This window comes from Enhydra lutris, unplaced genomic scaffold, assembly GCF_002288905.1.
Source record: "Enhydra lutris kenyoni isolate GAN:26980312 unplaced genomic scaffold, ASM228890v2 scaffoldscaffold3, whole genome shotgun sequence".
Lineage (NCBI taxonomy): Eukaryota > Metazoa > Chordata > Mammalia > Carnivora > Mustelidae > Enhydra > Enhydra lutris.
In genome coordinates this window covers 61,646,150-61,662,567 of record NW_019154087.1, presented here as the reverse complement: position 1 = coordinate 61,662,567, position 16,418 = coordinate 61,646,150, and the positions used below count along the sequence as shown (strand labels likewise).

The window sequence follows — 16,418 nt, the reverse complement described above, 5'->3', positions numbered from 1 at the left end:
CACCTCATTTGTGACACAAGTCAGAAATGAAGGGGAAAGGTTTTCTGGAGGGTTTTCCTTGGGGTTCACTTTTGATTTTTGTTGACCTAGAGGGTGAGCGAGCAGCTGAGCCGTCAGGCCCCACTAACCGTCTTTCAGGAAAACCTGAGCTCTGAACGGTCTTACAGGAGGAGCTTGCTTTCCTCCTAAATGTACTGAGAAAGGAAACGTACATATTCTCTCATCTTCCCTGCCACTCACTCCCTTCATGTTTCTAACACCACAAGCAAAGTGGTGCTAGCTGTTGGGTGAGAGGGCCTCTTTGAATTCCCTTAGGAACATTTGCATTCTAAGACTTATTTTGGCTGACCAGCTAAAGACTAGAGACATGGCCCCAGCATGTGAATTAAAAATTTATAGTTCAGTGATGCTCTGTTGAGCTAAAACCTCTCTAGAGGGTCGGTCACTTAGACACACCCCTGATGGCTTATGATTAGCACTCGGGGCTTGAAGAGTTCTCATCTTCAGAGCCTTACGGTGACAGCTCTGTTTTACTCAGGGCTGAACATTGTCAGCTTTAGCAGCTGTCCTCCCTGCTGCTGAGGTCCCCAACCTGTAGGTGGGATGTTAAATACAAACCTGTCTCTGGCTGCCCTGGGAAGGTAGATGGGACCCTTGACATTTTCCAGACAGAGCCAAGACTAATTCCATTGTCCCTGCTGGCAGTTGGCAGCTGTGAGAAGAAGCAAGCTTTTCAGGGCTGCAGCATTACCTGTGGGGTAGCAGACTTGGAGGGTATGCGTTTGCATCTTTGCTGGGAACTGTACCCTAGTAAATGAAATGTTCTTTGTTTATCCTCCGTTTTAATATGTTATGAGACTGTGGAAAGGGTTAGAATGTCTGTCTGCACTCTCTTTTTCCTGTGCCTCTTTGACACTGGAAATCCTGCCCAAAGGGAAAGCCCTATTAAAGCCCTATTGAAGCCAGTAGTAAAAGCATTAGCATCTTAGCTAATCATTGCTGGAGAATTTATTCATTAGAAGCTGCTGGGGGCCTAGGACCCTTATTTGTTACCCTGGGAAAAAATGAGCCAGACAACATACCAGTAACAGTGTTGTAAATTTCATTTTGTTCTTTGGACTTTTAAAAATAACATTCTTTCTCTAGATGGGGCCGTGGTTAGAATTATAGCCGGCTCCTCACTAACACTTGTCACTTTTTACTTTGACAAGCCTGTATCTTGTACTTCTTGTGTGCAATGGGCGGTACTCAAAAGGACTCGCATCCTTTGGAGCTTTAGTGTCAGAAACTAGTGCTGGTTTGAGTGTAGAGTCTTTCTCACTCTCTCTCACACATACACACTCCTTATTTGCTGTGTGAGTTTTAATGGCACATCTGTGGATAGACTTACGCAGCACGGGGGGAGTCCCTGCTTTGTAGGATGGAGACTTTTTTAAGGTTATCGCCATTCTTTTTTTTTTTTTTTTTCCAAAGATTTTATTTATTTATTTGAGAGAGAGACAGTGAGAGAGAGCATGAGTGAGGAGAAGGTCAGAGAGAGAAGCAGACTCCCCGTGGAGCCGGGAGCCCAATGCAGGACTCGATCCCGGGCTCCAGGATCACGATCTGAGCCGAAGGCAGTCGTCCAACCAACTCAGCCACCCAGGTTATTGCCATTCTTAACGGGAATGATCTGTAAACGAGTCAGCATATCTGCAGTTGGAGGTGAATTGGAGGATTAGCAACTCTTTAATACATGAGATGTTTTATGTACAGAAGTATTTTAAACTATGTAAGGGATAAACAGCCAAGATTACCTGTGCAGTCTTGAAAAAAGAAGAGTTCAAATGTAACTATAAACTGTAATTGACAATGAGTCATTGCTTAAGGGGTGCCAGCTATGAAAACAGCCTAGTTATGCCCCTAATGGTAATTATGCAGACTCCTTTTAAAAGCCAGTTGCATCGCAAGTGAACTAGAAGTTGGCTTGGATAAATAATTTCGGTTTTACTTTCTAAAAAATTATGCAGCGGGGATGGCTACACAGCACTGCAGATGTACTTAGTGTCGCTGATACACAATTATAAATGGTTAAAATGGTAAAAAAAAAAAAAATCCAGTTAGTAGCTGACAATACCGTCTTCTACACATGCATAGTTTTCAAAAGTTAAATTTTCATGTTTCATAAAAACATTTGTGCTTGTATTTATTTATTTATTTATTTATTTGGCGGAGGAGGGGCAGAGAAGGAATCTTAAGCAGGCTCCACCATGCCCAGCATGGAGCACAACTCGGAGCCCAACTCCGGGGTCGATCTCACAACCCTGAGATCATGACCTGAGCCAAAATCAAGAATCAGATGCTAAGTGACTGAGCCAAGCAGGCACCCATGTTCTTATAATTTAGAGATAGCATAATATATAATCACTGAGTTTTGAAGAAGGACAAAGCTAGTAGCGTAGAAAGCAAAGAATAGGACTATTAAAGGTATTTTTCTAGCAGCCAGGAGTAACAACATTTTATCCATGAACCCGATACATATTTTAAAGAAAATACAGTACCTGTGAAAGTGAAGAGAAATCATATATACATACGACATTGGTTATTGTTAATAGTATCTTGGTACATGTATTAGCTCATTTATTCTTATGCAAACCAATGGAACAATATATTTTTATATTATAGATAAATATGCTGAGACATAGGTTCAGCAGCCTCCCTCACTCAAACTGCACATCTAAGAAGGAGCAGAACCGAGATCTGAGGAAAAAATGGTCTATTTCTAGAGTCTCTGCTCTTCTTCCCAAGGCAGTCCTGCCTTTTATGCATGGTTCTGTGTAAAGCATTTCATAATATTTGAATTAGTGCTATCAGACAGTTTATACATTTTCCGTTAACCTGTCCTTAAGTCTGAAGAAATGTAGTTGTTTTGATCTCTGTTTCCACATCCGGTCCATAACAACTCAGTGCCAAAAACAGACATTTAAAGGCCAATGAAAACACAAGCCAGAAATATAACTCAAAGACTGTGTGGCTCAGGGATAGATGTGTGGCGGGTATGATGCGAGCAGCATATCTGTGTGTGTGTGTCTTCTCTGCTGAGAGTGTCACAGAAGAAGCCAAAGAGGTCAGCGTGAAGTTGTGGTTGTTTCTGCAGAGTGGCTTAACTAGAATCTAAAGTGATAGCGTTGGCAGCAGTGAGAGAGGTCATGGAATGGATCCCAGCCTCCTAGTTTTACAAAGGACAGAACGGAAGTCTAGGGAGGTGAAGTGACTTGTCTAAAATGTAAGCAGTAAAGTTTGATTTGAGCTACAACATTTAATCTTCACACCTAGTGTTCTTTTCTCTGTTTGCGGCGAGCAGGAACATGGTGGCTCTGAGTCTGGGGGAATGAGTTTGGTTGCTATTTTATCATTTCCAGATGCCCTGCCTCATCTCTGCAAGGCAGAGGATACCCTTTGACCAAGTGACTGGTAGGGGACACGTCCACACAGGAGAAAAGCGGGGTCGTCCACGACTACCTAATGCTTCAGCCATTTGGGTAATTCCCCTAGGGCTCGGGTATCCATTGCCTAAGGAAGAGAAGCCAGTTAGTGAACAAGTAGTTTATTCATAAAGTGAGCGATGCTTGCAGAACCTATAGCAGGTTCTCAATAAATATGTGTTTTATTGATGAATGGAAGGTTTCCAGGTTGGGGTTGTTGGTGCTGCTGCTTTGGCAGCATTTCCAGGCATTAAAATTTTGTCTGGTTCACATTTAGAAAAGTATTAGTCCCTTTTTATGCTCTTTTGGATGTGTTGCCTCTCATGGATTGTAATACCCAGCCGCCGCAGGAAGACCGGCGCTGGGCACTGAAGGGAACTAGCTGGGCACTGAAGGGAACTAGCTGGCATTCAGATGTTTTCTTGTACCGATGTAAGGTTGTTTTATCTTTGTAGGTTTGGAAGATGACACACAACCCTGTTGCCTTTTTCTCTGGCAGCCGACCAGTGAGTGAAAAAGTATGACACAAGTTTAATGTTTGTGTCTGCTTCCCCAAGGCCAAGAAATTATCTCCTTAGAAGGCAACAGTACTATGCATGTTATGAATTGTGTCTCCTTGGTCAGCGATAAAGAGAATGGGACGATCACCACGGCAGCCGGCTTCATGATCCGGGAAACAGCACCACGGCCGCCTCCTCCTCCTCCTCCCCCACCTCCACCTCCACCATGTCCCTATTCAGGGGAGGGCTTTCCTCCCTCTCCTCCTCCTCCCCCCCCACCTCCACTCCCCGGGGGGCCTCCGCTCCCACCTCCCCCTCCAGGACTACCCCCAGCTTCTCACCTGAATGGCTATAGCCACCTTGGTAAGAAAAAGCGAATGAGAAGCTTTTTTTGGAAGACCATTCCGGAGGAGCAAGTTCGTGGCAAAACCAATATCTGGACTTTGGCCGCCAGGCAGCAGCATCACTACCAAATTGACACAAAGACCATTGAGGAGCTCTTTGGACAGCAAGAAGATACTACTACCAAGTCTTCCCTTTCTAGGAGAGGAGGAGCCTTAAATTCATCCTTCAGGGAGGCTAGGGAAGAGGTAAGAATGGATTGGGTTGGGGCGGGGGTGGGCATAATCCTGCACACACTGCATTGTTTTGTGTTTGGAAGGGTGTGTACATTTCTAAACTTGCTAAATCACTGAGAAATAAGATAATGCAAATGCGTGTGCTCTGGAAATGATAGAAAGGGCCTTATATGATGAGCTTGAGCTGACTAGCAGGAAAGTGTATGAAGCGCGCATGCCACATCCTCCCAGACATCCCGGTGGATTATGACCTCACGCTGAGAACATGCTATGTGGGGCCATCGTTCTTTGGCCTCTCAGCACTGCCCTGTCTCCAGCACATCTGCTGCGGTTTCCCCTGGTGGAGCAGTTCTGCCGAAGTCCACATTGTTAGTCTCTGTGGAAACAAAAACCCAAGTTCCTGAACTCCACTAACTGAGAGTAACTGGAACTTTCTGAGACAGAAGGCCCTTTGTTAAAGACACCCTTAACTAATATATGTCTTGAAGATTTTATCAGTATTTTTCTCTCTAGTTTTCCTTCCCTAAGTGTTAGAAGGGAGCCTTCATTCCTAGAGCTCTGGATTGAGCCGTGGCCTTTGTGGAATAGAGATTTCCAGAGAGTTCGAAGCGTAAAGCTGGTTTTAGGTGGATTTCCTAAGAAACATTTCCAGTGAGCAGTAAATGCCTTACACGGAGAACAAAGTAAAGCTGGCAGGTTATAAGAAGTTCACCTCGAAAGCATGGCTTCAGGGCTGCCAATAACCATATATTCTGGAAACTGAGTCAAAACATGCATTTAAAAGTACTCTGTTTAGAAACAAAGTAAATTGAGAAACCTCTGCTTACTAGCAGAAGTACTGAGGGAAGTAGAGATTGAAAGGAAAGAATGTTGAACACCAAAAATGGAAAGTGGGGTGGAGGGGTGGGCAACAATGTATCATTTTTAAAATCTGTTCTACAGGAGCAGAGGCTATAGGTCAAAGATGGAGTGACTCGGGTAAGAGTGGGCAGGGCTCCAGGATGAAGTAGCACCCCTCTACATAATTGAATTCTCAAGCCGACGGTATTGACCTCTTTCCTCTGTCTGGCTCAGGAACAGGTTAACTTCTCTCCATGGGTTCACTTGGGGGGATTCACTTGAAATTGGTGATGTAGTCCCCTGTTGAAATAGCCAGGAGTCTACGAACTATAAAATGCAGAGAATGCTAGGATTAGAATTAAATGTGTACTGTGAAATAAATCTGAGAGGAAGTCTTGAGGACAGCCCCTCATGCCCTCGCCCGCTGAACTCCGACCTTCCCTGTTCTTCCCTTTCTGCAGAGCCCTTTTATTTCTTAGTGGATCCTTTCAGTATTGGACGGAGCAAGAAGTCACTTCCTTAGTACCCTGGCCTTTGCCCCAGCTTCCAGCAGAGACTCCTTGCTGTACCGTAGGGCATTTCTCACCATTGTTTCCTAGCTCTCCTTACTGAATTTCAAGAATTTGGAAGGAAAGAGTGGATGGGTACAGCGGGAAATGGAGTGTACCTCTCAGGAAATCACCTGTAACAACCAGAAGGGGGTCTAGCTCACAATACTGCTGAGGGGGCAGCTACCAGGTTAGAATGCATGGCCTCCCTTATAAATATTTTTATAATATAACATAATATATGATATGATATGATATGATGTAATATAAGTAAATTGATTTTGGAAAATGATAGTTCCAGGGGCTGCTGGAACTCACAGCTTTAGGTTTGCTAATTCAAGAGCAGGTAAAAGCACTCAGGGAGGGAGGGAAGTAGCAGGGATAAAATACACATTACATTTACCGTCTTAACTGTTTATAAATGTGCCGTTCAGTGTCAGGAAGCTCATTGACATTGTGGTCCAGCCGTCACCACCACGCCCCCATAGAACTCTTCCCATCTTACAGAATTGCAGCTCTGTACCCGTTAAGTCCTGTCTCCCCATTCCCTCCGGCCTTCAGCCCCACCAACCACCTTTCTGCTTTCTGTCTCTAAAAATTTAACCATTCTATGTGCCTTATGTAAGTGGGATCATATAGTATTTGTTTCTTTGCAACTGGAACACTTCAGTTCGCATAATGTCGTTAAGGTTCACCTGTGTAGTACGTGTCAGAATTTTAAGGCTGAGTGATAATTCCTCTGTATATATACCACATTTTGTTGATCTAGTCATCCATTGATGGATATGTGGGCCTCCACCTTTTGGCTATTGTGAATATGGTGCGATGAATATGGGTGTGTGACTGTTTTTAACACTGGTAGGTCCTAATCTGAGAGAAGCTGCTAGAAGGAAAAATTAAACCACCATGACCGTGTGTCATAAGATAATCTAACTTTTCAACTCTTTAGAACTCAAGTAGGATGAGTAGTTTAGGTGGATGGATTTGAGTGTCTATTAGGCAATATCGTCACATAACAAAGGGTTATCCAGAATTATTTTTAATTTTTCATGCTATCTCCAACATGGTTAGAAGTATTATATATATAAAATATTTATAAATATGTTAATACTTATAAATAATTCATAAATAATTATATATTATATTTAATTTAAAAATATATAAATTAATAAATATATATATATATATATATATATCGTAGTAAAAGAATACAGTACATGCTATTTTCTGCCCTCATTAGACTTTCTCCTAAGGAAATTATGACTCAGCAGAGTGATAGTTTCACAAGGTCCAGTGATAAGTTTTCCAATTTACTCAGAAGGAGCAAATGGAATCCAGCGTTGAAAGTAGTAGTTCCCGGGGCGCCTGGGTGGCTCAGTGGGTTAAAGCCTCTGCCTTCGGCTCAGGTCATGATCCCAGCGTCCTGGGATCGAGCCCCGCATCGGGCTCTCTGCTCAGCAGGGAGCCTGCTTCTTCCTCTCTCTCTGCCTGCCTCTCTGCCTACTTGTGATCTCTCTCTGTGTGTCAAATAAATAAATAAAATCTTTAAAAAAAAAAAAAAAAGAAAGTAGTAGTTCCCACTCCCTGTCTGCGTGGAGTGGAGAATACCCTAACGAGCACGTTTGGCAGAGGGACCCATCCTGAGCCTGGAAACACAGGCCATGATTTGGAGCACCTCAGGGATCAGATAATGTCCCTTTGAAACATAATAACCTCCTGCAGAAATGGCCTGCCATTATGTGGTTGGCTCCTACTTGAAAGGGCTTATAAAGCATTACAAATAAGTTTCATTATATCCCAGACAAAGGAGTTGCTGGAAGATAAGGAAGACCTGGGTTCAGGAATGGCTGAATTTAGGAAGAACAACACTCAAGAGAGTAAATTAGAACATTTAGTAAGGGGGAGGGGAGGCAAGGTTATGAAATATTACTAACCTTGTGTTTTTGTTACCTAAAAATTAACCCGAGGAGGCTACAAATGTTATAATAATAATTAAACTGTAATAAAATAATTAGAAATAACAAAACTAAATAACGGGGATTAGTAATAACCCAAGTCAGCTCGAACTCCAGAGTTTGCAGAGTTCACTGACCTCTTCCCTGAGATGTTTTCTGTCTGCCTGTTCCCGCTGTTCCCAGCCCCTTCAGCATCGCTCACACTGGTAAGCTGGGTCTCATGTCTCCCATTAGAATCTACAATGCTCTTAAAGGAACGGACAAGGTGCCTGGGTGCCTCAGTCGGTTAAGCATCTGCCTTTGGCTCAGGTCATGATCCCAGGGTCCTCGCATTGAGTCCCACATCAAGCTCCCTGCTCGGTGGGGAGTCTGCTTCTCCCTCTACCCCTCTCCACTGCTTGTGCTCTCTTTCTCTCAAATAAAATTAAAAGAAAAAAAAAAGTGACAGTCTTAGCTAGTTGATATCCTCTAAAGGAAATTAAAGGTAGCTGAGCTGACAGAACTGAACCAAGGGAACAAAGGGGGTGTTTACAATATGATAGATCCATATGATCAAAAGCAGGATTGACAATACACAAGATGAACGAGGCCTGAGGATGTAGTATAAAACAAGGTAACTACAGTTGATAACACTGTGTTGGATAATAGAAACTTGCTAAGAGAAAAGAACTTAAATGTTCTCACTGAAAAGGAGGAACCAAAGATGACCGTGAGGTGGGGGGAGCGGAGTCCTTTCACCATGTTTACGTATATCAAATAAGCATGATGCACACCTTAAATATCTTACATTTTATTTGTTAATTATACCTCAATAAAAGTGAAATAAAAGAAAAAAACCCACAAATGTTGGAATACATGAGATCATTCTAGATGCTGTCTGTAATAATTTTATAATTAAAATTAATACCACCTTATGAGAAATAACTAAAATTCCTTATTAGGAGAAGAGAGCAAAGAAGAGAGGAAGGGAGGATGGAAGGAAGATTGCTTTTTCTAATTTTCTGAACAGTAATAACTTATTCTCCCACTCCAATTTATTCTTTCTCAACTTTTGTTATGTTTTCAGTATGTTCCAGAATTCTGGGACATGCTCAATCCAGAACTATAGAACTAGACGAGTATTTGAAATACATTTGAAAGGAGGGGGAAAAAAAAGAAGCTTCAGCTAGGTTTTTTTTTGTTTGTTTGTTTGTTTTAAGATTTTATTTATTTGTCAGAGAGAGAGGGAGAGAGAGCGAGCACAGGCAGACAGAATGGCAGGCAGAGGCAGAGGGAGAAGCAGGCTCCCCGCCAAGCAAGGAGCCCGATGCGGGACTCGATCCCAGGACGATGGGATCATGACCTGAGCTGAAGGCAGCTGCTCAACCAACTGAGCCACCCAGGCGCCCCTTCAGCTAGGTTTTTATCCCCACCCCCACTGCCCCCCAGCCTCGACCCAGGCTGGAACATTTCCCAGTTGGCAGCCAACCAAAATGAAAAAGAAAATGAAAAAAACAAAACAAAACAAAAACATCAAAAACCAAAAGTTATGTCTATATAAGAGGATACAGGAAGATTTTTTTAAATTTTGCTTTTTCAAATTTGACATAGCATTGAAATATCCACTACTTAGTGGTACTTAGAAAGGGAAGCCGTCTTTGACCTATTGAAAGAAACGTGGCTTAACCATTTCTACTGCCTTGAGGACATCATGCTCAGTGAAATAAACCAGTCTCAGGAGGACAAATACCATATGATTCCACTGGTGTGAAGTTTCCCAGAACAGTCAGACTCAGAAATGGAAAGCAGAAAGGTGGTTGGCAGGGACTGAAGGCAGGAGGGGGAGTTAGGACTTAATGGGTACAGAGCTGCAGTGCTGTAAGATGGGAAGAGTTCTGTGGGGTCGTGGTGGTGATGGCTGGACCACAATGTCAGTGCTCTTCCTGACACTGACCATTTAAAAATGGTGCAGGAGGGGGGGCTCCTGGCTGGCTCAGTCGGTAGAGTATGCCGCTCCTGATCTCGGGGTCGTGAGTTCGAGCCCCACATTGGGGTAGAGATTACTTAAAAAAAAAAAATAGAAGTGGTTAAGATGATAAATGTTACATTTTTTTTCTTTTTTTAACCACAACTAAAATACAAAAGCTGCTTCTTCCTTGAAAGACTATGGGAGGCAGATTGTGTAGGGGATTGCTTGTGGATGAATGTTCTGGAATCATAGAAGAAAAGAGGGGTGCTTAAAGGGTTGCGGTGGAACCAATCAGAGCCCTGCCCGAGTGCTGTAGTCTCAGTGTTTCAGAGGGAGACCCGACAGCCCTGGTCAGCCGGGCCATGTGTGGGGACACTGGTTCTCCAGCAGGGCCACCTCCCATCCTAGTGGGAAGTCCTCAGAACCACGTGAATGGGGCACAGGACGTTGTATTTTGTTCCCTCGTTCTCCCAGGCTGGCGTAACTCTTCGGTGGCCCTTGATGGGAAAGCCTGTGAGCTCTGTAGTACTCGGGCTGTCCCTGCTGTGACAGGCCCTGATTTCAGTGGGAGTCCTGCCTCCCTGCCCTGTGGTGTCCAGAAAAGAAGATTTTGGTCGATTGGAACTGGTGGGCAGGGAGGGAGCTGGGTTAGGCCATCCTTGTTCCTGAGGCTGTCTGTTGTGGCCTGTGCCACCTGCACGAGCACAGTCCGGTGATCTGGGGGATTCCAGAACACCGCCCAATCCCACACACACAGGTTCCTGAATTGTCCAGCTTTGAGCTGGCAAGCATTTGGCGAGTAAGATAAGCTAATTTGCATGTGAAGTGACAACCCATTTTAAAAGACTTTAACAAACACTTTTATAACACTGCTTTAGAAGGATCCGGTGTGACAGCCTGTGAGGAAGAATCAGCTCGCATGCTAGGCAAGTCAGAGGATGCCAGGAGAGAGCAGGACTGCCCCTGGAATGCTATCAGTTTTCCTGCTGTTTGGATAAGGCTCTGGGCTCTCTTTGCCCTATAAGGTGCTCAGTGATGGCCAGCCCAGGTTTTTCTTTAGGAGTATTGCTGAATTCTCTTAAAAATTTTTTTATAAAGTTTTATTTATTTGTCAGAGAGAGCGTGAACACAAGCAGGGAGAGCAGCAGAGGGAGAGGGAGAAGCAGGCTCCCGGCTGAGCAAGGAGCCCAGTTCAGATGAAGGACTGACCTGAGCAGAAGGCAGATGCTTGACCAGCTGAGCTACCCAGGTGTCCCTCTGTTAAACTGGTGGCCAGTTTCTGAAGCTTTGCTTCAAGTGGTGGAGGTAGCCACTGCCCCAGGCTGTAGCTGCTACCCCGAGTCAAGGGGCACTCATGATGGCAGCTCCTAGAGGCTGTCTCAGCTGTAAGAATATGATTTCTATCCATCATCTCCCACATAGAGCTCTGGGGTTGCCAGGGGACTTGGCCAGGCCCTAGGGTTGGCTTTCTTTAGATCTGCCCCCATTTCTGGAGTGGATACCAGTCTGAGGCTGGTGGGGAAGCCTGGCCCCTTCTCTCTATTCCTGTATCCTAGCGATATTCAAACTCACAGGAACTAGAGTGAGAAGGAACCCGAGAGACCCAGACTAGCATTTCAGTTCTCGTGTTGCTTTGGGAAAGGGATAACGTGACATCTCTGACATCTCGGTTTCCTTATCTGTCAAATAGGAGTGAAAAGAATAATTTCTCCATCCCTTTTCCAGGGGCAGGAGCTATAAACCTAGGTCGGGGACATGCAGTGTCAGGGGGTCATGGGTGGGGCTTGGAGTTGGGGGCGGGAGAGGGTGCTGCCATCCAGGGTTAAATAGAGCAAGAGGTGGTGATTTAATGAGAGAAATAAGAAAGAAGTTTTTTCCTCATTCTCGGTAGAGGTGAGTGCCGAGGGAGTCCTTTGGATACGAATACTACTGTATCAGTATACGTGTTCTTACTTGTGGCTTTTTAATTGATGGATTATAATATACACTTGTTTTCTGTCGTACTAAATTTAGATTCCTCTGTTTCGTATGCACTTTCCTCTTTAAAGGGTGTTATGTTTGACAGGTTTTATTCTCTGCCCGTTTTCTCCCCTCCTTTCACACTGAGCTTGAACTGCAGTCCCTGGGTAGGTTTCCAATAAGGAGCCTGCCCGGTGCGCCTGGGAGTTTATTTTATGGCTGGTAGGTGATTGCACAAACATGAAATAAACCCCTAGGATGGTAAATAATGTGATTGTTTAAGATCAGCCTTCAAAAGAAGGCAGCCACACTCCCGTAAAAATTTAACCTTATAGCCAAGAAGTGCCATTAAATTTGGTTAACAGTTCTCGATGCTGCTAAGAAACTTACAAGCAGGCCTAGAGAACAGGAATTTAATCTGAAACCTGATTTGCTTTTGTTCACAAATGAATCACATACATTTGGAAAGGAAGAGAATCATAACAACATTCCTGTTTTAGCTAGTCTCCCTTTACCAAAAAACAGTTGGAAAAAAAAAAAACTATGGCAGTGTTAAGGTGATCTTTTCCTCCATGTATCTTGGATGTTTCCTTCCAGAGAAAGAAATGGCTTCTGTATGAATGTTTATGTATGTATGTATGTATTTATAAAGATTTTATTTATTTATTTTAAAGATTTTATTTACTTAAGAGAGAGAGAGAGAGCCCAAAGGAGGTGAGGGGTAGAGGGAGAAGCAGACTCCCTGCTGAACAGAGAGCCTGATGTGGGTTTGATCCCAGGACTCCTGGACTCTTGGACTCTTGGACCCCAGGATCATGACCTGAGTCGAAGGCAGACACTTAATCAACTGAGCCACCCAGATGCCCCGGCTTCTGTTTTTAATAACAACATCCTCCCCACCCCCTGCCGAGCAAAGTTTCTGTCTAATTTCTAGTCTGATAAAACCCTGCCCAATTTTTCATTTTGAACAGCTAAAACCTATTGTAGCCCAAATCTGGGTTTTGACAGTATATTCAAATGGCACCATATTTCATTAAGTCGAAGATGCTGTGCATTGTCAGACACATCCTGATTCCAGTGATGTTAATATGCATGGTTAGACTTGGTGAAATATAGCACAACAGTTTTCCTTTTTAAATTCTGAGTAAATAAAACGTAGAAGACTTTCTTACCTTCCCCTGAAGGACAATATATGAAGGACACATATTCTTTCTCAATGAAAAGAAATTTATCTTTTAGAAAAAAATTAATTGTATTACATTTCTTAAAATAACAGTACTGGTCCTTCTACATCCCTAAAGCAGGGTTTGGAACTCTGCAGTTGCTTGAGTTATTTTTTGCTTTCTTAGTTCAAATCTCATATGATCTGGCTATGCTAACACAGCTGTTTTTCAAATTTGAGCTTTTAAATGAAGGCTATATTATTCTAAGAGGAAATAGCTAAATTTAAACAATTTTAATATACATTGTTCATTAATAATTATATAAGATAAGGGGCGCCTAGGTCGTTCATTCAGTTAAGTGTCTGACTCTCGGTTTCAGCTCAGGTCATGATCTCAGGGTCCTGAGATCGAGCCCTGAGTCAGGCCCTGCACTGAACATGAAGCCTTCTTGGGATTCTTTCTTTCTCCCCCTGCCCCTCCCCTAGCTTGTGCACACACACCTTCTCACTCTGTTTCAAAAAAAAAAAAAAGTTATGTAAGATTAAAATAGATATGTATTATTATAGTTAACGAAATAGATCATTGCAGGAAGTTTGGGGAGATGATAATATTTTAAGATTTGCAAAACTGTGTTAGGTATGCCGATTAATAACCAGATTTACACACTGGAAGTTATTCTTTCATAATTAGTGTTGTATTTTGATAGGCTTTACTTCTCTTCTTCCCTCCCAAGTCTTCTCATTTGTGATAGTCTTCTGTGTGTCTGTTCTTTTCCAGATTACTGTCTTGGATGCAAAACGGAGCATGAACATTGGGATATTTCTTAAGCAATTTAAGAAGTAAGGTTTTTGCACATATTTGCAACTTTAGGCATATCTCTGGTGTCAGCATCAGTCTGTGGGTGTGGCTGAGCTGAAAATTCAGCTTCTAACATGAGCGAAATTCATTCCTCATATCTGCCTACCCTCCTTCAACACACGGCGTGATGAGTGTGCGAGTGCCTGTCGCTCTCTGCTCTTTTCCTGCATGGAAGCATAACCTAGTGGCTTGAAGTACAGGCAGAGTTGCCTAAGGGTATCTGTTCAAGCCTGTCATGCCGGGGAATTTATGAATTCACCTATAGTGTTGCCCCTCAGTGGAGGTTGGACTGGTCAGAAGACACTGGTGAAATGCCAGTGTTCTAAAGTGGAGAGGAGAGGCTCGCCAGGGTTCCATGCGGCCAAAGGGGATTGCTTTTCTTCTCCCAGAGAAGACTCCTATGGTTTGCTGCCACTTTCAGCTTTTCTGGGATGCCCAAGGGTGGGCTTCTGGGTGTAGGGGCCTCTGGGCTGTGTGTCGGGACCCCCGCTTTCCCTGGCATTGGGTCTCCTGTGATTGCTGACACAGCGCGTCCCTCCGACTGGGAAGAAGGCGGGATGGGCAAAGGGTCAAGGTGATTTGTTTTAGTTTCCACTGACTTGTGTTTCTTTGGCACTCCAACAGACGTGAAATGGAATCTAATTAATTGTCTTTTCAAGGTCTCCTCAGTCCATTGTAGAAGATATTCATCAGGGAAAGAGTGAGCATTATGGATCAGAAACCTTGCGAGAATTTCTTAAGCTTTTGCCGGAGTCAGAGGAGGTAAGGAATTTGGCACAGGAGTTTTAGATGGTGGGAGTGATGATCAAAGCTCAATATTTTTCAGAGTGTCAGAACTCAACCTGGGAGGGGCCCTCTGCCACCTAGAGCCAGAGTCTTCTCATATACAAGTAATAAAAAGTGACTTAGTAGAGAGAGCATAAATTGTGGAGTTAGGGAACAGATGTCCCCTTGCTTGGGCAAATTTCCTAACTCTGGTGAACTTAGTGTCTGCACCTGTACAGTGAGGGTTTGCTAGGATGCCAAACCCTTAGTTATTCATCAGGCGTGGTACCGGGCACATGGGACCTCAATTAAATTTGGTTTCCTTTTCCATCACCAAAGACAGTTCTTGCTGAGGCCGTATCTAGGTTATTTTATAAATATGTATACCTTATACACACAAAAATAAAAGGAAATCGCTTTTGGATAAAGATGCTTTAAAATTTTGGAGAAGTAGGTAAACTGCTAAGAAATGTTGTCTCTGTAATTGACTTAAAGGGGGAAATTGCTGTGATAGTGGTTTAGTACTGCAGTATAAAGTTAATCATCTTTTTGGGGGGACTGAATTAACTGAGCCGTTGAATGGTTGGAAGCTTTGTAAAATCTTATAAAATTGTAATACTGCCTTTTATTTCTGAAGAAGGGAACCCTGAAAAATTTTAGTAAGAAATGACATGAATATATGCGCTTGCAAACATTTAAATAATGTAAAATCTTACAAAGTAAAAAGTTTAAGTTACCCTTTTACCCACACAGCTGGTTCTTCTCTTCCCCATCCCACTCCTCTTCCCACACATAATTTATGGCATTTGACTTTAGTGCCATAAATAACAAGAGGAGTATATATCTGTACTTCTTTTACATCAATCTGTGATAAACTTGCAAAGCCAACTCGAGGGTCATACTAGCTAACTGAGGATTCTAGGTATATTTGATAATCTGAACCTCTCTCTCTGTGTCAGCTTTTCTGTTTGCAAATTAAGTGTAATTTACCTAAGTCAAGATTAATTACCAGCATTTATTAATGACCGTAAAGGGTCTTAAAGTCTTGAGGGAAAGGTATGTTAAATCATAATTTACCCTGGATCTTAAACACCGAACAGCCCTTAGTCTTTTTTAATGTAGAGAATGAGAGTTTCAGAGTTCTTTAATTAGGATGGCTAGGGTTTAATTAATTTGGATTTTAAAAAGATTGAGTTGTTCTTGAAATCTTACTCCCCTTTGGGCTTTTCTCGTGCCTCCTCCTTAGGACTTGCTGTGGTGCTCACTCCTGCCTGACCTCATGCCTTATTTCAGTGAGGGTCACATTTGAGAGCGCGTGTGGACATGCTCCAAAAAGCTCTAAATTTCTAATGAAAGGGACGTTAGGCGGGGTTGGGGGAGGCTGCCAGCTTCGTGCCGCAGTGAAGAGGTGGGAGATTAGGTACAGGTTTTCCTAATACCTTCGTTTCTAATTTTAAATTCAGGGGTGATTAGAGAATGCAAAGGCTGCAGAGGCCTCGGGGATTTTTCAAAGAAGCAACTTAGCTGTCAAGCCTCCCATGTTGTTGAGCTGGGGGGGGTGGCACATAATTCAAGGGGGGGTGTTAAGGGTAAGACGACTGAAACCCACCCAAGTGCTGCACTCACTCCCCTCCAGACAGTTAGCCAGCTCCAGAGACAACGTCCTGCTGGGATGAGACAGAGCCCTGAGACTGCCACCGAGCCAAAGGCAGCTGCTTCTCCTGTCCCCCTGTCCTGCCGCAGGGTCATCCTTAGCCTGAATACCCGACAGGCTTGGTCACACTTCTTGTTTACATTACCGACTCTGGGCTTCAGTTCACCACGCCCTCCACACTCAACT

General features: G+C 43.4%; 1 protein-coding gene across 1 annotated transcript in view; it reads left to right on the top strand.

Moving 5' to 3' along the window:
• The first annotated feature begins 4,056 nt into the window (after positions 1-4,056).
• The window catches only part of LOC111157429 (FH2 domain containing 1), a 31,782-nt gene continuing 19,420 nt past the window's right edge, over positions 4,057-16,418 (top strand). Inside the window, exons 1-3 of the mRNA XM_022518828.1 lie at positions 4,057-4,554; positions 13,733-13,794; positions 14,473-14,575. Of these exons, the coding sequence (XP_022374536.1) occupies positions 4,057-4,554; positions 13,733-13,794; positions 14,473-14,575 (663 nt within the window). The remainder of the gene's footprint in view (positions 4,555-13,732; positions 13,795-14,472; positions 14,576-16,418) is intronic.